Raw genomic sequence first — 24,031 nt, forward strand, 5'->3', positions numbered from 1 at the left:
AGTTGAAATATCAGTGGAACACACATTAGGTACCACGCCAGCACTCCGCCCTTGACATGCCTCTCTAACTGATCATTGCCCTCCCTGCTGAGTCCAGATGTAGCTTCACAATGTGTCTCAACAGAGCTTTCTGGGCAGCCACCACTGATTAGTGGAAGTTGGCCCCTGAGATGAAATCTATTTGATAGCCCCCGTCTTAATGCATACACAAGCAGTCTGTTAATTACAAAGCACCTCCCCGCCTTAAAATGTGGTATGATTATGGTTACTATTGATCATTAATAAAATTAAACAAAATGAAAACCTAATAATGATATGATAATATGTGTCATTCAACCCAGATGTTTCAGAATCCGGAATATATTTCGGCAACGTAAGCATAATACGAATACATAACCTATCTTTAATAGATCCACTGTCCTTTCCAATTGAGTCTAGGATGCATACTGATTCCTGGAAATCGTTCCTATGTGTGATTTAACCGAGAAAATAAGGAATTTCTAAAAATGTGTGGGAGTTTGAATGAATTTAGGGATGGAGCAGATACTCGCCTTTATTATGTTTATCATTTTAAGGAAACATTTCACATTCAGTAAAGAGAAAAATATAACACCTATGTATTCATTACTTAGATTTTAAAAATAAACGTCCATCAGTATTCATGAGGGATTTGTTTCAGGACCCCTCTACCAGCATACCAAAATCCATGGATGCTCAGGTCCTTTATGTAAAATAGTGGAGTATTTGCATATAACCAATGCAGTTCCTCCCATACAGTTTCAGCCATCTCTAGATTACTCGTAATACCTAATACGATCTAAATACTGTGCAACTAGTTGCTATGGTGTATTGTTTAGGGAATAATGATAAGAAAAGGAGTCTGTACATGTTCACTACAGATGCGACATTGATTTTTTCCCCCAAATATTTTCTGTGATTGGCAGAATCCACAGATGTAGGAGCCACAGATACAGAGGGCCATCTGTACTAGCATTTTGCCATTGCATCCGAGATCAATGAAAAGAATAAAATTATTACAGATGCAGTTGGTGTTCATTTTATGCCTCCTTCCCTTCCCAAATTCTCTCCTCCTCCCTGGAGGTTACCACTTTCCAGAGGTTGGTGTGTGTCTTCTTCGTCCACGTTTTTGTGTTTTTGCCATATTTATATCAATGAACACTAAACAGAACTGTTTCACATGTTTTTAAACATTACAAAAATGGTAAGGCAAATAACATTGTTCTGCAACTCGCCTTTAACATTCCATGCTATGTTTCTGAAATGCCTTTGTGTTGATTCATGTGTTCATTCATTTTATAGCCTGTCTTCTTTTGATTCTTTGACAACTACCCAAATTGTTTAAGATAGAAAGCAGATATATCCGACAGCTTCTCTGTAGCAGATACGAAATCATTTGGCTTCAATTGTTTTCTCTCTTTTCCCTTTTTTCTTAGTTTCCCATCTCCCTTTTCCTCTCCTGCTCTATTAAGGATTTTGAATGTAAAAGGAAACAGCAGAAGAGAGAAAACTCTACGTGAAGGGTCTGAATTTAGCACCCCATCTTCCAAAAAGAACTGACTTTTTTTTTGGAGCAGCTAACATTTATCAGATACCGGCAAAGTACAAGAATTTGTTCTAAGCACTTTACATTTATTTGGTAATCTTCAATACAACCCGGTGGACAGACGTGTCTTCCTAGCCCAGGATAGGTGGCAATTTTAACCCAGGCATTGAGATGCCGCAGCTGATGTCCTTCTGCATTCAAAAAAAAAAAGTATTGATCCCAGTCTCCCACAGTGTTAGGCAAACTATGAACAGAGAGAGTCCCTAAGGCTAGTCCTTTAACAACTTTGGGTATTGATTCCACTTCTAAATTAAGTATCATAATGATTGCTAATAATGAATAATAATAAAGTAGGTACCTGATAGTCCACAGGGCTGGGGGTTACCTCAGTTCAGTTTTCTCACCTGACTTTAGCCACCCGTTGATTTCCAACTCCCCTGTGGATATTTCCATTTGACTATACCACTGTTCCTAACTCTAAGAACCAGGCTTAGTTATTTCTTTCCCTCTTGACCATTTCTTATTGCAGCAAATCTGGTGCCTCAGTCCACCTTCCATGGTATTCTGTACTCTGGTTCCTCAATACCTGATAAAGACTGAATCCCACCACCCTCCCAAATTCATGCGTTAAGGCCCTAATCCCCAATGTGACGGCAATTTGGCAGTCACAATTACCTTTGGGAGGTAATTAGGTTTAGGTGAAGCCGGGAGGATGGGGTCCTCAGTGCCTTTCTTGAAGAAGGAAAAAAAGAGCTTGCTTTCTCTCCACCATGTGAGGATACAGCAAGAAGCTGGCCATCTGCAAGCCAGTAAGGGAACCTCGATCTCAAACTTCCTACTCTCCCAAACTTGAGAAAATGAACTTCTGATGTTTAAGCAACACTCTCTGGTATTTTGTTGTAACAGCCTGATATGGTTTGGCTCTGTGTCCCCACCCATATTCCACTTTGAATTGTAATTGACAATGCAGAAGTATTGCAATCTTGGAAAAGGACTGTCATTTTAAAATTCACCTTAACCAAAAACCACTTAAATTCAAAAGGCATCAGCCTAATGGCTAAGATCAGCATGACCATAAATCACAAATAGCATCATCGACCAAAAACATTCCAAACTCCTCCTCGTCCAGAAACATGCTAGCCCCAAGATAAGCCCCCTCCAGCTGGGAAAATGCCAGCCTCTGGATAACTCCCCTCTGGCAGGAAAGATGACAGCCCCAAGATAACAGAGACATTCCAACCCTGATATATACTTCTCCCCAACACAGATACATCCCAAGCTTTTGATAAGCCCCCTCACCCTAAAACCAATATATACTCTTAGTCTAAGAGAAAGAGCTCCTGACTGAAATTGGCCAGAAGCCCCTCTCATGTTTTTTCTCTAAAATAAACCTGTCTTTGACTGTTGAGCCTCCTTTCATGTTTCTTTCCTTTTTCTTTAACTCTTACAGTAATTATCCCCACGTGTTGTTCGAGACCCAGAAGAGGGTAATTTAATCATGGGTGAGGGGGTGGGTTTTCCCATGCTGTTCTCATGATAGTAAATAAGTCTCATGAGAGCTGATTGTTTTATAAAGGGGAGTTCCCTTTCACAGGTTCTCTTGCCTGCTGCTAGGTAAGGTGTGCCTTTGCTTCTCCTTTGCCTTCTGCCATGATTGTGAGGCCTTCCCTAGCCATGCGGAACTGTGAGTCCACTGAACCTCTTTCCTTTGTAAATTACCCAGTCTCAGGTAGGTCTTTATTAGCAGCGTGAAAATAGACTGAAGAAACTAATACACAGCCCAAGCTAAGACACTGTATATAGCACCTAAGCCACCTATGTAGCATTTAAATGTATTAATTGTTCATCCCTTTTCTGCATACCTACATTACCTATCCTCTTGCCTGTTTTTTCACCCATGTTATTTTCCTGAGCTAGGCTGGCTCTCCCCTTCCCCGAGAAACTTCACTCTTAGAGGGACAAAAATTAAAGTTTCTTTTTCCCTAGTCTTTTCCCACATTTTCCCTACTAACTTTACATCCTTTAAACTCGTACAATACTTAACCTGTACTGCACCATATAGCACTTACTTATATAAATGCTATTTATTGAGTGTGTACTTTTCACTTTGCAACAAATCTCTGTACTTTATTATTATTATTATTATTTTTGAGACAGGGTCTCTGTTGCACTGACTGGAGTGCAGTGGTGTGATCTCAGCTCACTGTAGCCTTGATCTCCCGGGCTCAGGTGATCAATTTCAGCCTTCTCATAGCTAGAATTACAGGTGCATGCCACCACGCCAGGCTAATTTTTTGTATATTCAGTAGAGATGGAGTTTTGCTGTGTTTCCCAGGCTGGTCTCAAACTCCTGGACTCAAGCAGCCCACCCACTTCCGCCTCCCAGAAGGCTGGGATTACAGGTATGAGCCACCACGTGCAGCCCATGCTTTCATTATTTTTTTAAAATGTTATTTTTAAACATCTTGTGTTTGCAAAGAAATGATAAACTCTTCAAGGGTGGGCCACATATTGCATTCTTCCATGTATCAGTGTTACGCAATATTTTTAAATGCCTGAGCCCATCTCATAGCAATACACATTCTCTATTAAACTCATGATTTTTCTTCAAAAGTCATAAAGTCATGTTGGTCATTTTTGCATGAAAGAAAATAAAGAAGTATGTATTAGTCTGCCTTGGCTGCCATAACAAAATATTACAACACACAGTGATTTCACAGAAATTTATTTATTTTCTCGCAGTTCTAGAGTCCAAGATCAAAGTGCTGGCAGGTTTGGTTTCTAGTGAGGCTTCTTGTTCTGGCAGACAGCTGCCTTCTTGCTGCGTCCTTTCCTCTGTGTGTGTGGAGAGAAAGAGAGGAGGAAGAGGGAGGGAGGGAGAGGGAGATGGAGAGGGAAGGAGAGAGGGAGGGAGGGAACCAGGGAGAGAGTGGGGGAGAGGGAGATGGAGAGGGAAGGAGAGAGGGAGGGAGGGAGACAGGGAGGGAGGAAGGGAGGAGAGATTATTTCAGGTGTCTCTTCCTCTTTTTATAAGAGCATCAATCCTATCAGATTAGGGCCCCACCATTATAATCTCCGAAAAAAATTACCTCTTTTAAGGCCCTAGCTCCAAATCCAATCAGGAGTTAGACCTTCAACATAAGCATTTGGTGGGGGGAGGCACAATTCAGTCTGTAAAGAACTATTTTCAGTAAAAACATATTTGGGGTCAGCATGTTAAAAATACACTTTGACTTTTCCCCAACTTAGTGACTGACATTGTTTAGTTAACTTTAAATTCACTATATAAGAAAAAAATATGAATTACTGAGAAACAAATTTTTCTTAAAATTCACATTGAATTTTAGTCCTGAATGTATGAAGTTTAAAATGAATTTTAACTGTGTGTTACAGCATTAAAAGGAGACAAAAACTGCTTTCATGACCTGATGTTTGGAATTCTTGTATTTATCCTTACAGATTAATTAGTTTGCTTTCGTAACTTTTGCTTCTAAACAGTAACAAAAAAGATTCAGGCTGCTGCTTATAAGCACTTTCCCACGAATACCACAATGTAGATCTTCTACCCAATAGTATAACACATGAATTGGGTATAATTTTTACTATATTTTCTCTTAACATTGTATTTTGATATCATAAGTGCTGTGTGAAAATTTTGATCCAAATGGTAAATAACGATCTAGTAAAAGGCTGGGAGCAATGGCTCCTGCTTCAAGTCCCAGTATTTTGAGAGGACCAAGCAAGAGGATCCGCTGAGCCCAGGTATTTGAGGTGGCAGTGAGCTATGGTGGTACCACTGCACTTCATCCTGGGCAATAGAGCAAGACCCTATCTCAAAGAAGAAGGAAGGAAGGAAGGAAAGAAGGAAGCAAGGAAGCAAGGAAGGAAGGAAGGGAGGGAGGGAGGGAAAGAGGCAGGGAAGGAGGGAGGGAGGGGAGAGAGAAGGAAGGAAGAGAGAGAAAGAAAGAAAAGAAAAAGAAAGCAAGAAAGAGATCTAATAAAACTCTTAAGGGAAACTGGAAGAATTATCAGTTTCAAAATTCTTACCAACTTCTGGATTTCAACATTAGTGTTCCCTTAGGAGCACTGTCTGTGCTGCCTTTAACCAGTGGTCCACTCCATGCAACAAGAAGAGAGTAAAGGAACTCGAGGTGACAAAGAATAGGAACGATTTAAGATTGTTATAATAGCCAAAACCAATGCTGTGTGGTGTTCCACTGAATCAAACAAACAGATCAAACAAATGAGCTATAAGCACATTCCCCTTGTCTCCCCCAAGCCTGATGCTGTTCACTCAATGCTCACTCAGAGCTCTGTTTTACATGTTAATGGGAAATACTAGACACATAAAACAGCACGGATAAATATTTTTTAAATTACACTGAATCTAAAGGGGCTGGAAACAAAAAGGCATAAACCATAATGATTGAATTTATATAAAGTTCTTGAATAAGTAGAACTAAACTATGGTGATAGGAAACAGACCGGTGGATGCTTCTAGAAGGTGGGAGATGGATTGGGATGGTGCTCGAGGGAACTTTCTGGAATTTTTAATAGACATTTGTGGAAAGTGGTTGAATAGAGCACTTAAGATCTGAGCATTTCACTGTATATATGTACACCTCAAAAAACTGAAATATATTTAAAAAAAGGAAAGAAAAAGAAGAAAAGGCAACCAACCAGTGAGTCTGGAAGATCATATTCTTTCAAACATTTTTCATTGGTTTGTCTCCATCTCCCTAATACTTTTACAGTGTTTTCATTTTAGCCATTCTGGTGGGTGTGCAATGGTAACTTATTGTGGTTTTGGTTTGCATTTTCCCAAGGACTAATGAAGCTGAATACCTTTTCAGATGTTTATAGGCCTTTTGGATATATCTTTTTTGAAGTGTCTGATCATTTTTCTTTCTTTCTTTCTTCTTTCTTTCTTTCTCTCCTTTCTTTCTTCTTTCTTTCTCTCTCTCTCTTTTCCTTTCTTTCTCCCTTTCCTTCCTCCTCCCTCCCTCCCTCCCTCCCTCCCTTCTTTCTTTCTTTCTTTCCTTCTTTTCTTTTTCTTTCTTTCTTTTTCTTTTCTTTTCTTTTCTTTCTTTCCTTTCCTTTCCTTTTCTTTTCTTTCTTTGAGACAGAGTCTTGCTCTGTTGCCCAGACTGGAGTATAGTGGTTCGATCTTGGCTGACTGCAACCTCTGCCTCTCCAGTTCAAACAATTCTCCTGCCTCAGCCTCCCGAGTAGCTGGGTTTCCAGGTACCCACCACCAAGCCCGGCTAATTTTTAAAAACATTTTTAGTAGAGACAGGGTTTTACCGTGTTGGCCAGGCTGGTTTCTAACTCCTGACCTCAAGTGATCTGGCCACTTCGGCCTCCCAAAGTGCTGGAATTACAAGCATGAGCCACCAGGCCCAGCCTCTGTTTTTCTATTGTATAAATACACACACACACACACACACACACACACACACACACACATCGTCTCCCACTCTGTAGGTTGCCTTTTCACTCTCCATGGTGTCTTTTGATGAACAGATATTTTTAGTTTTAATATAGTTCAATTTATGTTTTTCCTTTATGTTTAGTGTTTTGTTGTCCTGTTGCAAAGATGTTCTCTTATTAACTTTTAAAATATAGACTGACATCCAAATGAAATGTTTATGACATCCAAATGTTTTGTTTATGATGTGAGGAGGGTTCAAATAAAATTTTTTTCCATGGAGAGACTCAAATGGCGTAGCAATATGTCTTTTCTCCATTGGTTCATGTTCTAGAACACCTGTAAAAAATGAATATTACATTTATGTCTATATATCTATTTACACAAATGGTTAAAAACTTTACACATAGTTCTAACATTCTATTTTCATGCAATACTGTTGCCATATTTAGCCTATTAATGGCTGCATATAATGCATATATGTGCATTATGTAGATGTACTGTAAATAATTTTCATAAAGTAAACATTTAGAGTATTTCCATTTGGTTATGAACATTTTGTCCAAAGTGAGTGCCAGTTGTTTATTTCCTAAGGATAAATTGCTAGGAGTAGGAATTGCAAGTGATCTGGCCACCTCAGCCTCCCAAAGTGCTGGGATTACAGGCATGAGCCACCGGGCCTGGCCAATATGCATGTCTCTTTTTAACGTTTGCCTTCTGGGCTAGGTGGCGTGGCTCACGCCTGTAATTCCATCACTTTGGGGGGCCGAGGCTGGTGGATCGCTTGAGTCCAGGGGTTCCAGACCAGCCTGCGTAACATGAGGAGACGCCATCTCTCGGGGAGGCTCGCCTGAGCCCAGGGAAATTGAAGCTGCAGTGAGTCTACATCAAGCCACTGCACACCAGCCTGGGTCAGAGTGAGACCTTGTTTCCATAAACAAATAAAGTTTGCCTTCCTAAGGTTTATAATAACGTTTTTCTCCCATACACAGATATAAACCTGTTTCCCCATAGTCTCACCAACAGTGGCCATTACCAATGTTTTAAATCTTTGCTAAACCGAGTAAAAAGAAAACTTACTGTTTTCATTTCCATTCTTGTCTAACAATAGTTTAAACAGCTTTGTATATCCTTATTGGCTATTTGTTTGACTTTTTTTGTTTTTTGGGAAGCCTGTTCTAATCTTTGCTCATTTTCCTTCTGGGGTCGTTGGACTTTTTCTTATTGGTTTATTAAGCAACATAATGAATATATATTATGTCATGTATATATAAACAATCTTATCTCGCAGTTTGGCTTTTATCCCTAGTTTGGCTTTTAACCTCCTATTGTCTTTTGAGCTGCAGTTTTAACCCAGTCTGTACAGGAACTAACATCTGTCCACAAGCGCCTGAAAGCCTTTGGGGATAGTGGCCAGGTGGGCGGAACCAGCACGTCCTGACTGACAGGTTTTCCCCGCCCCTTCCCTCCACCTCTTCCGGGGCGGAACCAAAGAACGCTCTGCCTGCGCCCACCGCTTCCGTTGCCATAGTGGCCGGGGGCGGGAGGCTGGCGCCTCCCAGCTTCTGTAACCCTCAGAGCAAAACCTAGGGAGCGGAGGCCTAGGCGAGGCGCGAGTCGCCGGCGTGCGTAACGTTAACGCACGTGACGCCGGCCCGGCTACAGGGCGCGTGCGCAGTGGGACTGGAGCTGCCCTGGACCCCGTCAGCGGCTGCGCGGCCTGGAGGTGCGCTCGGTTTTCAGGTGCCGCGAGGGCGGGTCTGGACCGCCTTCCCGCGCACCACCTCCCTGCTTTGCGGCTGGAGGCGCAGCGGACCCAAAGGAGCGATCACCCCGGGTAGCAGTCCTGGGAGCGGAAGTGCAGAATGGCTTCCTCGAGGTAGTGAAGTGCAGCCTATCCTGATATTGGGGCCCAGGTGGGCGTGAGCGAAGGTAATCCAGGCCTGGGTACGAGACCCGGCCCTCCTTCGACTTTCCAGCCGGTAAGCCAGGGGCTGGGACTGAGTTTCCTCCAGGTCAGGGACTGGGCCGCTAGAGTGGGGTTTGGGACTCATTTCCACTAGATGAAATGAGATTTGGGGTGCCCCCGCCCAGAGTCAGCCCTGGATACTCATTGGCTGTTCTTTTCACAGTTGCTGGTAGGAATTGGCGGAAGCACTTGAGTGTTGAGAGGTAAAAACTGTTGGTGAGATCTTCGGGTTTTGTTTTGGGTTCACGAATTTTCCAAGCATTTTCTTGGGCGAGGCTACGTATCTGCCTACTTGAGTTTGCCATGTAAAAATGGTAATAGCAACCCACTTAGCAGAATTATGATGCCACAAAGCTCAATGGAGACTCAGAGGATCATATACTGGAAAATTTTTCCACATACCCTGTAAGCCACATGCTTTTTTTTTTTTTTTTAAGTCATGCATTTAAATGCTTGAGTGAAGTTGAAATGCACTATTATGACTCATATTCAGAACCTGGAGAGGTGCCTTTTGTGCTAAGTATGATATCCATTCATTTATTCAGTAAATACTGAGTGTTTACTGTGTACCACGCAATATCTAACTTCTTGGAATGGTCTATGTGTAAACAAAACAAAGATCTCTGCCCTGTGGAGCTTACATTCTAACTTAGGGAAGACGTAATAAATAGTAAACATAAAGAAGTAAATTATAGGTTGGAAGGAAATGGGTACCATAGTAAAAAAATACAGCGAGGTAAGAAGCATGGGGAAATGCAAGATGCAATCTTAACTAGGTGGGCTTCACTGAGAAAATGACATTAGAGCAAATACTGGAAGGAGGTGAAGGAGTTAGCTGTCCTCATAGCTGGGGAAAGAGCATTCCAGGCAGAGGGACGAGCAGTGCAGAAAGACTTTTGGCTTGTAATGTGTTTGGTGTCTTCAGTGAACAGCAGAAAGGCCTGTTTGGCTGGAGGAATGAGTAAGGGAGTAATAATAAGAATAAGGCGGCAACACAGCAAAAGTGTAGTCAAAACGGTGGAGTGTCTGAGTCATTTAAGTTGTCCTCATATGAAGGTAATTACCTATTACCTTAGGTAAGATTTCACAGCTTAACTACAGCCATTAATTAGTATGTGAAGTTAATGACTAAAATTAGACTTTTTCCAAAATAGAATATAGGTGAGAGTGAAACATAGTTGTAATTTCCAGCAAGCACAATGCGAATTAAGACAGAGGAGCTTGTTGTAAAAACTTTTATTTACCCTTATTTAAGATTTTAGTGAATGTGGAAACACCTCAATTTTGTCTTCCTTTAGAAATTTGTCTAAATACAGTTCTACCAGTAAAAAAACAAACAAACAAAAAATAGGTATCTTGGCTCACACCTGTAATCCCAGCACTTTGGGAGGACGAGGTGGATGGATTGCTTGAGCCCAGCCTGGGCAAGAGAGCAAGACCCTATCTCTACATTTTTTTTTTAAACTACCTAGGTGTGGTGGTGCACAGCTGTTTCCTAGCTACTTTGGAGGTTGAGGTGAGAGGATCCTTTGAGACTGGGAGGAGGTTAAGGTTGCAGGGAGCTGTGATTTGTGCCACTGCACTCCAGCCTGGGTGGCAGAGTAGGACCCTGTCTTGAAAAAAAATTTTTTTATCTTAAATATAAGGTGGCAAACAAATGACTAAGATGACACCTGTTACTTCAGGGAAATGACAAACTGGTTGAGTAGACTTGCAAATAATTTAAACATAAAATAAGAAAGAATGAAAAAAAGTGTGCTAAAAGAGCAATACAAAGTAGATGCTAAAAGAAAAGTCATCTGAAATCATTGTATTATAGCAGTAGTCCTATTTCTCATTTTGTCCTCGAACATCTGCCTTTCTGGGATGATGATGTGATTGTCCATTTTTTCACATTTAGCAAATTTAGATTTTTTGGAAAATGATTTGTAGAATGCATTGTATGTACTAAATGCAGAATTTATGAACTAAAGCATCTGTTGATTTACATTGCACTAACAGGTACCATGTAGTACTCATTGCTCTCACTACTGGAATTTGTAACTTTTCCAAAACGATGCCATTAAGCCATACTTCTCATATCCTTTTTCCTCTTCAGAAGACGGATATTTCGGGTTTTTTGGCAGTGTTGACTGCCAGAGTATGTAGAGTGACTACTTGTAATTTGTATATTCAGTAAGTGTATTTCTTCAGTATAAAATTCTGCTATCCAAGTGTTAAGAAGTTTTAGTGGCTAGAAGAAATAATGATGTTTTATGGTGGAAGTGTGGAGCTGTCTGAACCATATGAAAGGCAGGAATTTGAGACATACTAGGGTAAACAGTTGGTCAGTTTCTGCATCAAGCAGAAAAAGGCTAACCAGTCAAGTACAACACAGTTTACAAGCTCATGAGCATTAGTTGATGACCTATATAGGTAATTGGTACCACCAAAGTGCATGTCTTAGAGAATGAAATGTGGACGGAGGATGTATTCAGTAATCCTACTGGGGGGTAAATGGCTGGTGGCAGGATCAGTACTGGGTCAGGTGCGTGATCTTCTACAGGAACTAAAACAAAAAGTCACTTGTTAGAGCTTGAACAAAGGTCATGTCCAGGGATGAATCTCTAAGAGTGTGTTTGTTTGAGGCCATGTAGCTGTTGTCACAGCAGTCGATACTGAAGAACTTTGGGGAGGAGTTAGATGGGTTACGATGATAAGAAGAGCTGTCATTCACTGGTGATTATTCTTTGTTAATATATTTTTAATTTGCTAGTATGTTGTATCTTCTTAAAAAATGATATGCCGGCTGGGTGCAGTGGCTCACACCTGTAATCCCAGCATGTTTGGAGGCTGAGGCGGGCGGATCGTGAGGTCAGGAGATCAAGACCAATCCCGGCCAACATGGTGAAACCCCGTCTCTAATAAACAAAGAAAAATAACTGGGTGTGGCAGTATGTGCCTATAGTTCCAGCTGCTCCAGAGGCTGAGGCAGGAATTGCTTGAACTTGGGATGTGGAAGCTGCAGTGAATCTAGATCGTGCCATTGCACTCCAACCTGGGTGACAGAGCGAGACTCCATCTCAAAAAAAAAAAAAAGACCCCTTTTTTTTTAAATGAGAAGAAAGCAAATCCCAGAGATGGAATTTACCCAAGGCTGCTTATTAAGCCATAAGTAGCAGAGCTGGAATTTGAACCCAGGTCTTGGAAGCCTTTACTTTTTCATTATTCCAAATTACCTGGTTATGTAACAGAATATGATACATGAGCCTTCCCATTTTCTGGAGTTTGTCATAAGTGTGATCATATTTGCTGCTCTTGAGATTTCACTCACTAATACATTTGATTCAATTAATTATGTGTTTTTTCTTCTTAGATTTTAATTTGATTTGAAAATGAGTAAGTGCAGAAAGCCACCAGTTCAGCAGCTAGCAAGTCCTGAGTCATTCAGCCCAGATGTTCTTGCTGAGATTTTTGAACTCTTTGCCAAGAAGTTTTCTTATGGCAAGCCACTTGATAATGAGTGGAAATTACCAGATCCCAGTGAGATTTTCACCTGTGACCACAATGAATTTAATGCATTTCTTGATTTGAAGAACTCCCTAAATGAAGTAAAAAACCTACTGAGTGATAAGAAACTGGATGAGTGGCATGAGCACACTGCTTCCACTAATAAAGCAGGGAAAATCATTTCTCATGTTAGAAAATCTGTGAATGCTGAACTTTGTACTCAAGCATGGTGTAAGTTCCATGAGATTTTGTGCAGCTTTCCACTTATTCCACAGGAAGCTTTTCAGAATGGAAAACTGAATTCTCTACACCTTTGTGAAGCTCCAGGAGCTTTTATAGCTAGTCTCAACCACTACTTAAAATCTCATCGGTTTCCTTGTGATTGGAATTGGGTAGCGAATACTCTGAATCCATACCATGAAGCAAATGATGACCTCATGATGATTATGGATGACCGGCTTATTGCAAATACCTTGCATTGGTGGTACTTTGGTCCAGATAATACTGGTGACATCATGACCCTGAAATACCTGACTGGACTTCAGAATTTCATAAGCAGCATGGCTACCATTCACTTGATCACGGCAGATGGGAGTTTTGATTGCCAAGGAAACCCAGGTGAACAGGAGGCTTTAGTTTCTTCTTTGCATTACTGTGAGGTTGTCACTGCTCTGACCACTCTTGGAAATGGTGGCTCTTTTGTTCTGAAGATGTTTACTATGTTTGAACATTGTTCCATAAACTTGATGTACCTGCTAAACTGTTGCTTTGACCAAGTCCATGTTTTCAAACCTGCTACTAGCAAGGCAGGAAACTCCGAAGTCTATGTGGTTTGTCTACACTATAAGGGGAGAGAGGCCATCCATCCTCTGTTATCTAAGATGATCTTAAATTTTGGGACTGAAATGAAAAGGAAAGCCCTCTTTCCCCATCACGTGATTCCTGATTCTTTTCTTAAGAGACATGAAGAATGTTGTGTGTTCTTTCATAAATATCAGCTAGAAACTATTTCTGAGAACATTCGTCTGTTTGACTGCATGGGAAAAGTGGAACAAGAAAAGCTGAATAATTTAAGGGATTGTGCTGTACAATATTTTATGCAAAAATTTCAACTGAAACATCTTTCCAGAAATAATTGGCTAGTAAAAAAATCGAGTATTGGTTGTAGTACAAATACAAAATGGTTTGGGCAGAGGAACAAATACTTTAAAACCTATAATGAAAGGAAGATGCTAGAAGCCCTTTCATGGAACGATAAAGTAGCCAAAGGATACTTTAATAGTTGGGCTGAAGAACATGGTGTATATCATCCTGGGCAAAGTTCTATTTTAGAAGGAACAGCTTTCAATCTTGAGTGTCACTCGTGGCATATTTTGGAGGGAAAGAAACTGCCAAAGGTAAAGTGTTCTCCTTTTTGTGATGGTGAAATTTTAAAAACTCTTAATGAAGCAATTGAAAAGTCATTAGGAGGAGCTTTTAATTTGGATTCCAAGTTTAGGCCAAAACAGCAGTATTCTTGTTCGTGTCATGTTTTTTCTGAAGAACTGATATTTTCTGAGTTGTTTAGCCTTACCGAGTGCCTTCAGGATAAGCAGGTTGTACAACCCAGCAATCAAATAAAGTGCCTGCTTGTGGGCTTTTCTACTCCCCATAATATCAAAATGCATCTACCGTTGGAATTTCAACTCTTAGAATCAGCTGAACTCACGACTTTCAGCTGTTCTTTGCTTCATGATGGAGATCCTACTTACCAGCATTTATTTTTGGACTGCCTTCTACATTCATTGCAGGAGCTTCATACAGGAGATGTTATGATTTTGCCTGTACTTTCTTGTTTCACAAGATTTATGGCTGGTTTGATCTTTGTACTCCACAGTTGTTTTAGATTCATCACTTTTTTTTGTCCCACATCCTCTGATCCCCTGAGGCCCTGTGCAGCCCTGCTATGTGTTGGTTATCAGGACCTTCCAAATCCAGTTTTCCAGTATCTGCAGAATGTGAATGAATTGTTGAGCACTTTGCTCAATTCTGACTCACCCCAGCAGGTTTTACAGTTTGTGCCAATGGAAGTACTCCTTAAGGGAACATTGCTTGATTTTTTGTGGGATTTGAATGCTGCCATTGCTAAAAGACATTTGCATTTCATAATTCAAAGAGAGAGAGATGAAATTATCAGCAGGCTTCAGTTACAAAACTGAACGTGTTCTTTCTGAGATTCAACTTTATAACTTCATGTAATTTACTCAGTATTGCATCCTGTTGCTCTGTTAATTTAAAGACCTTTTGGGGAAAGGCCAATGTTTGCATCATTCAAAGTCTCATTAATTCGGGAAAACTGTCCATTCTAATCTCTAGGATATATGCACCCATAGGCATAGAGCTCTTCCATGTGGTGGAATCTATGCAGTGGTAGATATTCACACTCTAAGTATGAGGTGTGTGTATGTGTATGGGTGGACACCGCCATACTTACATTTGCAGTTTAGTTGGTCTTAATCTGCCTAAGATTTGCATCTGTGTGCTTTCATTCAGATTAGTTTTTTTTTTCCCCAACTGATTTCCTCTCAGTGGCTAATTCTGTTAATGAATTTTCCAACTAATTTTCTCTCATTGGTTAATGTTGTTAATGAATTGATAGAGGTAATTGATGAAAGGGAGTGAGTGACAGTCACTGTTCAGCAACAATGATTTCCGTTAACACATCAGTTACAAATTTTAGAGAATTCATCTCTCCAAATTCCTGATATATGCCATTCATTGCCCTTAGGCGATTGACCCTATTTTCTTATATGGCTCAAATAAAACTAGTGTGCTGCAGTATGTATCTTTTACTGACCACACCATCCAGCTAACAAAAGATAACAGGACAGCTTTAAGCCAAAGATCATGTTTAAACAATGAAAAATTATTTGTTGTATCTAATGGACACCTGGATCATGAAAGCTTCATTTAGCAATGGTATAATAATTTTTAACTTCCAGGAAAGAATCTGTGAATGGAACGATTTTTAAAAATTTTGAGATAGTGCGTAGTCTCATGTTGGGAACACATGAATGCGATGAACGTAGTGGATACTAAAGAAAACTCAGAAGCATGGTTCAGAATTTAAAATTTTTGATCTTTACTCATTTCTTTTTTTCAGCATGAAAATAGCACTTTACCAAAAGTTTAGCCCTGAGATGGTTATTTTGCCAGTTGTATTTGCAGTGTAATGAGTCTTTTTTATTTCTTTTGTATTTGCAGTGTAATGAGTTTTTGTGGCAAACTGTAGTAAGCAATTTTCATTATCTTGAAGTTCCATGAAGTGGAGAATATTCATTTCTCACATGTGCATTTTAAGCATTTTTGTTATGTGAAAATAGATGTATTTTATGATGCATTTGGTTAATAAAAGTCTGAAAATTTTCATGTTCTTTGCTGAATTTGAATTCCATTATAAATTCATGAATAAAGTCATTACTAGAGAGATTTTGTGTTCATCTTTTTTAAAGGGAATCATGGGGGAAGTTAAAAATATATCTTGGAAACAGACTTTTTTTGTTTTTTTTTAGTGCTTCATGCTTATGCTGCAATTTGGAATGGGGAGGGACTGGAAACAGATTTTTAAAGGGAGGTTTTCATAAGAATTAATATTCTTTCATTTTCTCTGATTTGCATTCATTAAAATTTAGTCCTTAATATTTGTAATATTTATGGAAGATTTACTTCAGGAAAGAAATTGAATACTTAAGGGGAGTTGGGAGGAGAGTGTGTGGAGGCCTGGAATTAGATTTTTGAAAGAAATCTGATTTCCGACTGGAAGCAGGACACACTTTATGGAAGGAATTCCAGTTGTATGATGATGGAGTCTGATAGAAAGTTGAAACCAGGAAGAAAAACCATTCTTGGAAAACCATTTTGCACTTAATAGTCTTTATGCCTTGCTAAGTGGGATTCAATATATTAATAATAACACAGTTTATTTTTACTTATTTTAACTGTTTGATAAGAATGATGTTGAAAGCATGGGTCCAGATTCCAGCATTATGACTGTCTTTAAGCCCTTCAAATAAATATTGAATGCATAGTGTTATGTTTTGTTTTTTTTGATGCTAATCTGTATTGGAATATAGAACACTGGAGTATAGTCAAATGTATTTTGCTTTTTAACACGGCTTTTGGAATTAATTGCTCAGCTGACTCACTGGTTTCAAATTGCTTTAGAGGTTAGATGTGACTTGAGGAAGGTTCACATTGAACTGGTTGTATTAATAGATGACAGGTACTAATGATTTATATGAATAGCGCAGAGAAAGAGGAAAAATGCTATGCAAAAGAAGAATGGAAAAGTAGAAGAGAACAATTAAGAATGAGAATGTGCATGTTTTACCAACGTAGACTGTTCTTAAAAACATTTTTTTCCTCCACAGGTTATGAGATTTTTAATTTGTGATGTCTATTAAAAAACAGACATCAAGTTTCATTTATAATCTGTTTAATTTGAACAAAACATACACTTAATGCAAGTATTATACACTTAGAATGATGGCAAATTACTATATCTAGGTGGTACAGATATACAAGACCTGGCTACAAATTTGTTTCCCACATACTTAACATTGAAAAGAGAGACACGATTATTTGATAATAGGCTTGAAACAAAACTGGATAAAACATTTCAGGCTGATCTTAGGAGCAGAACTCACTCTAAAAAATTTCAATATTGAAACAAAATATGAATATTTCAAATTCAATATTGAAATGGAAATTCATTTTCCATTTTATTTTTTAGGGTTGGCCTGATCGGCCAAGTAGCAAGTAAACTGAAAGCTTGATACTACATATGGTGACTCATAGTATGTAGGTATTAGGTGGTGTAATTAAAATAATCCTGGAGATATATATATATATAATGAGTTATTATTTTGAGACTGTAATGCATTTTTTAGCTTATGTAAAGTTTCAGGCTTTGAATAAGGAGTTCTCCCTTGCCCTGTCCATTCTCTTATTGTCTGTTTAATACTTGTTTTTTCTTTGTTGGCCAAAACAGAAATGCCAATAACTTATTCTGATAACCATAAGTTTATGCTGGAATGATTTGGGAGGAGGCGAAGCTTCTTTATGACCACAGATACATGAAAGTGCGTTATTAGTGAAAAGTTACAAAAAACTGTATTATAAAAATGTCACTAAGGATAGCTAGCATTTAAATCCACTCAACCCACCCTGTGTGTGATAGCGTGGCCGAGCGGTCTAATTTCACTCAACTGAAGCTTTTAGTCCAGTCTACTCGTGTTCACATATAGGTTGTGTACTCATTTATAAATTGTATCCATGATAATGTTTGTCTTTTTCGAGATCTTGATCTTTGTGTCTTTTCAGAGTGATTATATCAAGTAGGTGTAATTATTCTGTGTTCATTCATACCAAGTGCAGCACATCAGTTTAGGCTGTTATGGGACGTGTAGTATTACTTTATATTACAGCCATATTTTAATATATGGCTTAAATTGTTTTGATTTAAGGAAAACATTTGTAAAGATTTTTCTTTATTTGTGTTGATTACATTGAAATATTCTTATCTTTGCGGATAAACATATTTTATGTGTTTCTGCATCTTTTTGCTATTTAAGATTTTGCCCCAACACCAAATTATTTTACTGGGCAAGACAGATGTGTTTTTTCTAACTACTTTCAAGCGTTTCTATTTTGCTTCCATTGAATCCCAGGATTGAAAAATCTGAGTCTATAACAGAGTAGCTGGGAAAATTCAAAACAAGCATAAATATTTTCGAGTGGCTTTCTTTTTAGTAGGGTAAACAATATTCCTGCAACTCCAGTAATGTTAATCTGTGGAGCTATTGCACTTACTGCTTTCATCATTCAGTTTGAGCATTACTCTGAGTGATCTTACACTGTTACGTCTTTTTTCATTATTTCATTTTTTAGGATAAATTTATCAAGCACATGCTTATTGTGAATAAGTACATGAAATGTACTTACTTTGTATGCTATATCATCAATATAGGTATCTCCAAAATGCTGTTTGCTTTTGTTTTTATTATAGAAAACCTTCAGACATACACAAAATTAAAATGATAGAACAACCCCCACCCCCACCCCATGTACCTGCATCCAGGTTGTGTAACTATCAGCATTTTGCTGAACTTGTTTTACCCGCTACTTCTTTTCTTGGAGTATTTTAAATTCATGAAACACATACCTCTAAATACATACATACATAGAAATACATATGTGTCTTTAACAGATAAGCAACTTACCAAACCTAACAATATCACCAAATACCCAGTCCATGTTTAATACCATTTTCAGTATCACCCAATACTCATTTTCCATGTTGTCTCAGAAATTAGTTTTTATCGTTTTTCAGCTAAGGAGCCAAATAAGGCTCCTTCTGTTTATTTGATGTCTCTTGAGGTTTCCCTTAATCTATTTAGTCCCTGTTTTGGAGCCAAGCCCCAACATTTTGTTGGCCGTGCCATTTAAACTTGCTGAAGAACTGGTTGTCCTGTAACCTTCTTTATAATCTTAATTTGGCTGATGAGTTATTTGTGATTACTTTTTAATTGCATTTCTATGCCACAGATTCTCATAGATCGGTAGGTAAGTCTACCGAATTGATTGCTTTTGGCAAGAATAGTTCATGAGGGTGGTGTGTACTTCCTTTCTATCACTTCACAAGCACAAATTGGCTAGGTGCCCCCCTCAATTATATTAAGGTTAATCAGTTTAGATATTGTCAACCTGATCCATCGGTTTTCTATCAGTCTTTCACTTAATAGGTTTAGCATGCATTAAATATGGATACTAGTTCTATTTATTAAGGGTTGCAAACAGTGTTTTCCTAACTGGATTTTTATGAAGATGGACTCATCAACTTTTTTTCTGAAGTAGTTTAGGAAAAGCTGGACAAATGCTTAATTTCTTTAACCCTTTATCAATTTTCACAAAGATAAATTTGTATCTTAGCAACCTTGAAAGGTGACCAGTGAGATTTCTTGGTTGTGGTTGTTTTTAAACTCTCTTTAGGAATGTATGGTTGGTTGTATACTGGATATGTTTTCGTCAATTATGACTATTCTTACTTGATATTCAAGTCACTCAAAGATTTGGCTTGCTGGGTAGGAGAAGGGCTCCTTCATGTTGATGCCTTTGTCATTTTTTGAAGTGTAATTCAGCAGTCTGATAGCTTTCACACATTCTGGCATAATATTCACCAGTTTCATTGGCTATAGTGCAGTGGATCTCAAAGTGTTGGGCCTCAAAATTTAGTCTCTAAATAATTATCAAGGAACCCAAAGAGCTTTTGTTTGGGAGTTATATCTCTTGATATAACTCATATGAGGAATTAATAACAGGCAAATTTTATTAATTTTAATATAAGAATAATAAAACTATTATATGCTATAAATAATTTTTATGAAAAATATTTCAAAACAATTTAGTGAGAAATGTGATATTGTTTACATTCTTGCAAATCATTTTTATGTCTTTACAGTAGACAGCTGGATTCTCATCTGATTCTACATTCAATCTGTTGCAATACATTGTTTTGGTTGAAATATTTAAGAAAATATGGCCTCATATAAATATGAAATTGAGAAAAGGAGTACTTTAATAACCTTTTCAGGTAATTATGGATTTTTCTGATGTTACATCAAACTTTGACAGGTAATAGTTTCTTAAACATTGGTTGCAATGAAGAATCAAGCTATATTTTGAATTTTTTGGACTCTTACACTAAAAACCATTGGTCTGTCTTACACTTTTAATGAATCATTTACCCATATGGGATTTTCTTTTTAACACCATGAATTTGCCTTTTAAAAATTACTGGTTCACTGAATTATGCAGATCATGCAAATGTTGACACATTTGATTATACATTACACAAAAAATTATATTTTAAAACATCACCACTGATCTCATCAAACAAATTAAGTATTGGGAAGTTTTCAAGCACCGAGTGGTGGACGCAAGTTTTATAAAATTCTAATTTTTACTTGAATTCTAAAATTTTATCATGGCAACAAATGCTTGACAGTTGTTTTCCTTGAAGTGCTAGATCACTTTATTCATTTTTGATAAAATATCTGCCAGATACTCAAGTCTCAATAACTATAGTTTGTCTGCCAGTTTTTCTTACCAGTAAAAATGATGTTTCATGAAAAATGCACCATTTGACTTTGCAACTCAATTACACAAATGCTTTTCCTGGAGGCACTCATTCTACTTTGGTGTGCAGCAAGAGCGTTACGTATACACAACTTTCCATTTCTTCACCTATATTATTAAAGTCATGTACTCTAAGAGCAAGATGTAATACAATTGATCTATCTTTACTACTTCGTCAAGGACATTCTTAAGTAAAAATGGCTCCCTTCTAAGCATATGATGAAGAATACAATGCCTACTAGTATAGTTTGGTGCCACAGCCTTGGTTTGTGCTAAGGCAACAGCAGTTTTGCTCACTACTGTTCTTCATCGTCAGTGCACTATTGATATTGTCAAAGGGGAAATGATGCATAATGTCTTGGTTTTGATGCAGGCAAACCCCAAAATTGGGGTTCAGCCCAGGAGGGTTCTTGGCTTCATGCAGGAACTCATTCATGAGTGAACTTACAGAGCAAAGCAAAAGCAAATTTATTCAAACAACAGACAGCAGCAGCAGCCATGGTGGATTGCTGTCTAGCAGTATATATGGCTATTCCTTGACTATATGCTAAGTCAGGGGCAGGTTATTCATGACTTTTCTGGAAAAGAGGTGGGGAGTTCCTGGGACCAAGGATTCCTCCCCTTTTAAACCATATAAGGTAACTTCCAGGTGTTGCCATGGCATTTGTAAACTGTTAAGGTACTACTGGGAGTTATATCTGTCTTTCAGCATGCAAAATACATTACAATTTGCATATAATGAGCAACGAGGGCAACTAGAGGTTGCTCTGGTCACCATCTTGGTTTTAGCTGGTTTTGGCTGGTTTCTTTGCCCAGTCCTGTTTTATCAGCTCCTTTTGTTCACCGGGTGCTGGGAACACAATTCCTGCTGATTTCCTGTCTCAGTTTTACCATGAAAATAGTTTTGATCTCACAGACCCTTGAAAAGGTCCATGGACGACACGTTGAGAACTGCTACTCTATTGTTTCCCTGTTATATTAGGTGCTGATTTTTTAGTTTACTATTTTTATTAAGGTGGTATTCCTAGTTTTTGAGGTATTTTAAAAAATCAGTGTTTGTTTAAATGTTTCTATGGCTCACGCCTGTAATCCAAGCACTTTGGAGGCCAAGGTGGGCGGATCACCTGAGGTTGGGAGTTCAAGAGCAGCCTGACCAACATGGTGAAACCCCATCTTTAAAAAATAATAATAATAAATAAAATCAGTAGATATGAACATATTCTCTTTAATTCTATTAATATAATTCATTGTTTTAATTATATTATTTCTTTGTTTTTCTTGTTAAGGGACTGCTTAACCTATGTTAATCTATGTTGTATATTAGCACCTGTCTTCTGTGTCTACTACTTTCTCTCAAATTATTTTTTATCTTCTTTTGATTTTTAATTTTCTTTTTCTTTTTCTATTTCTATTACTGTTTTCCATTATGTATGTTAGCTCTTATGTTTAAAATTCATATGTGAAGTGGTTGGTTTTTTTATTTACTGATAAAAGAAAAACTTCAGCTGAATTAAATGTAAAGGAGTTTAATTCAGCAATGAACAATTTGTGAATTGGGAAGCCTCCTGAGCCACAGTAGGCTCAGAGACTCCTGTGCAGCCATGTGGTAGAAGATTTATAGATAGAAAAAGGAAAGTGATATACAGAAAACAGAAATGAGGTACAGAAACAACTGGATTGGTTACAGATTGGCATTTGCCTTATTTGAAGACGGTTTGAGCTGTTGGCTATATTTGATTGGCCAAAACTTGGTGATTGGCACAAGTGTAAGCTACAGTCTGTTTATACCTCCACTTGTTATAGTTCATGATGTGCAGAGAAACCTTTAGGCCAAACTTAAAATATATAAGGAGGCAGCTTCAGGCTAAACTTGATTTAACATTACTGAGCTCTGTTTTTTTGTCTTCCTGTTGACTAATCATGTAACCTGTATTTTTCTATTTTAATTCATGTTGTTCTTTTAGAGCTTCTGTTTTCCTAACTTCTTTAATATCACTTAAATCCATCTTGTGACTTTTTTTTTGAGTGTTTTTTTGGGGGGTTATGTTTCTCATATTTTCTGCCTTTTCCTTGCAATCTCTCTCTATATAGGTTTAATTGCAATCATTTTCTATGGGTCTTGTTTAAATGCTATGCATTTTCCTGAGCTTTTAGAAACTTTTATGTTCCTGTGTGATAGTAGAAGTAGACCAAAATAGATAGCTTTCCTAGCACAATATTTTCAGGACATTCTCCTTAGTGTTACTTTAAAAGATTTTAAAATATGCCCTCTGTGTGTAGCCACCTTTAGAATGCTTTCAAAGCTCTGTCTTCCCTAGTTTCCTCCTTCACCACTATCTGAACCTTCTCTTTTCTTTTACCTCATCTGTGTCTGGCTTCTTTCGCTCATAATGTTTGTGAGATTAATTTATGTTGTTTAATGTATGGAATTCCATTATATAAATATATTACAACTTACTCATTCTACTATTGCCTGATACTTGAGATATTTTCAGTTTGGGCTACTATGAACATTCTTCTGTACACCATTTGATACTACTATGAATGTATTTTTGTTGGATATTGGAATAATTATCTGGAGCTGCTATAACAAAGTACCACAAACTTAAGTGAATTAAGCCACAGAAATTTACTATCTCACAGTTCTTGTGGCCAGAACTCCAAGATGAAGATGTTAGCCAGGCCTATCCTCCCTCCGAAGGCACTAGGGAAGGATCTATTCCAGGCCTGTCTCCTAGCTTCTGGGAATGCTTTGACTTGCAGTACTGTAAGTTCAGTTTTCTCAGACAGTTTTCCTTCTGTAAGTATTTCTGGGTCCAGATTTCCTCTTTTCATAAGCTATTTACATTTGCACCAACTCTATTTCGAAATAAGGTCACATTCTGTGGTACTGGGGTTAGCAGTTCAACATATGAAGTTTTAGGAGACACAATTTAAACCATGACAGGTATATACCTAGAAGTGGAATTGCTAAATTATCAAGTGGTTAGTAGATACTACCAACAGTTTTCCAGAGTAGTATACTAATCTACACTCCTGGTAGTCATGTGTCAGATTTCCAGTAGGGTATAGTCATTTTTGGCAACTTACTTAGTTCAGTATAGTTTTAAAATTAACAGAAGAATTGCAAGAATAGTATAAGGAACTCCCACATATCCTCTATAAAGATTCATCAGTTGTTTACATTTTTCTGCATTTGCTTTATCATTCTGTGGGTGCATATAATTTTATTATCTGAACCATTTGAGAGAAACTTGGAGACATTTTGCACCCTTAAATACCTAAGTATGCATTTTCTAAAAACAAGGATATTCCCTTATGTAACCACAGTATAATGATCAAAGTCAGACTATTTAACATTGGTATAATACTATTCTCTAGTTCATAGTCCATATTCAAATTTCAA

General features: G+C 38.0%; 2 protein-coding genes across 6 annotated transcripts in view; both read left to right on the plus strand.

Annotated features, from left to right (window-relative positions):
- Positions 1 to 8,677: 8,677 nt before the first annotated feature.
- CMTR2 (cap methyltransferase 2) lies at positions 8,678 to 15,916 on the plus strand. Of its 2 annotated transcripts, XM_035282188.3 has the most exons (3): positions 8,678 to 8,974; positions 9,125 to 9,164; positions 12,317 to 15,916. In XM_035282188.3, the coding sequence occupies exon 3, from the start codon at positions 12,336 to 12,338 to the stop codon at positions 14,646 to 14,648; it is 2,313 nt and encodes a 770-aa protein (XP_035138079.1). In that variant the 5' UTR covers positions 8,678 to 8,974; positions 9,125 to 9,164; positions 12,317 to 12,335; the 3' UTR covers positions 14,649 to 15,916. The 2 variants fall into 2 exon arrangements, with proteins under 2 accessions (XP_035138079.1, XP_008984433.1); XM_008986185.6 differs by lacking the exon at positions 9,125 to 9,164 and having other exon boundaries at positions 8,836 to 8,974.
- The window catches only part of HYDIN (HYDIN axonemal central pair apparatus protein), a 516,394-nt gene continuing 501,040 nt past the window's right edge, over positions 8,678 to 24,031 (plus strand). For 3 of the 4 annotated variants that reach the window (XM_078357699.1, XM_078357700.1, XM_035282169.3), the window contains exons 1-2: positions 8,678 to 8,974; positions 19,949 to 20,080. The gene's annotated coding sequence lies outside the window, so the exon portion shown is untranslated. The remainder of the gene's footprint in view (positions 8,975 to 19,948; positions 20,081 to 24,031) is intronic. The other variant, XM_054248689.2, reaches the window with a different exon arrangement.

This window comes from Callithrix jacchus, chromosome 20 (genome assembly GCF_049354715.1).
Source record: "Callithrix jacchus isolate 240 chromosome 20, calJac240_pri, whole genome shotgun sequence".
NCBI lineage: Eukaryota > Metazoa > Chordata > Mammalia > Primates > Cebidae > Callithrix > Callithrix jacchus.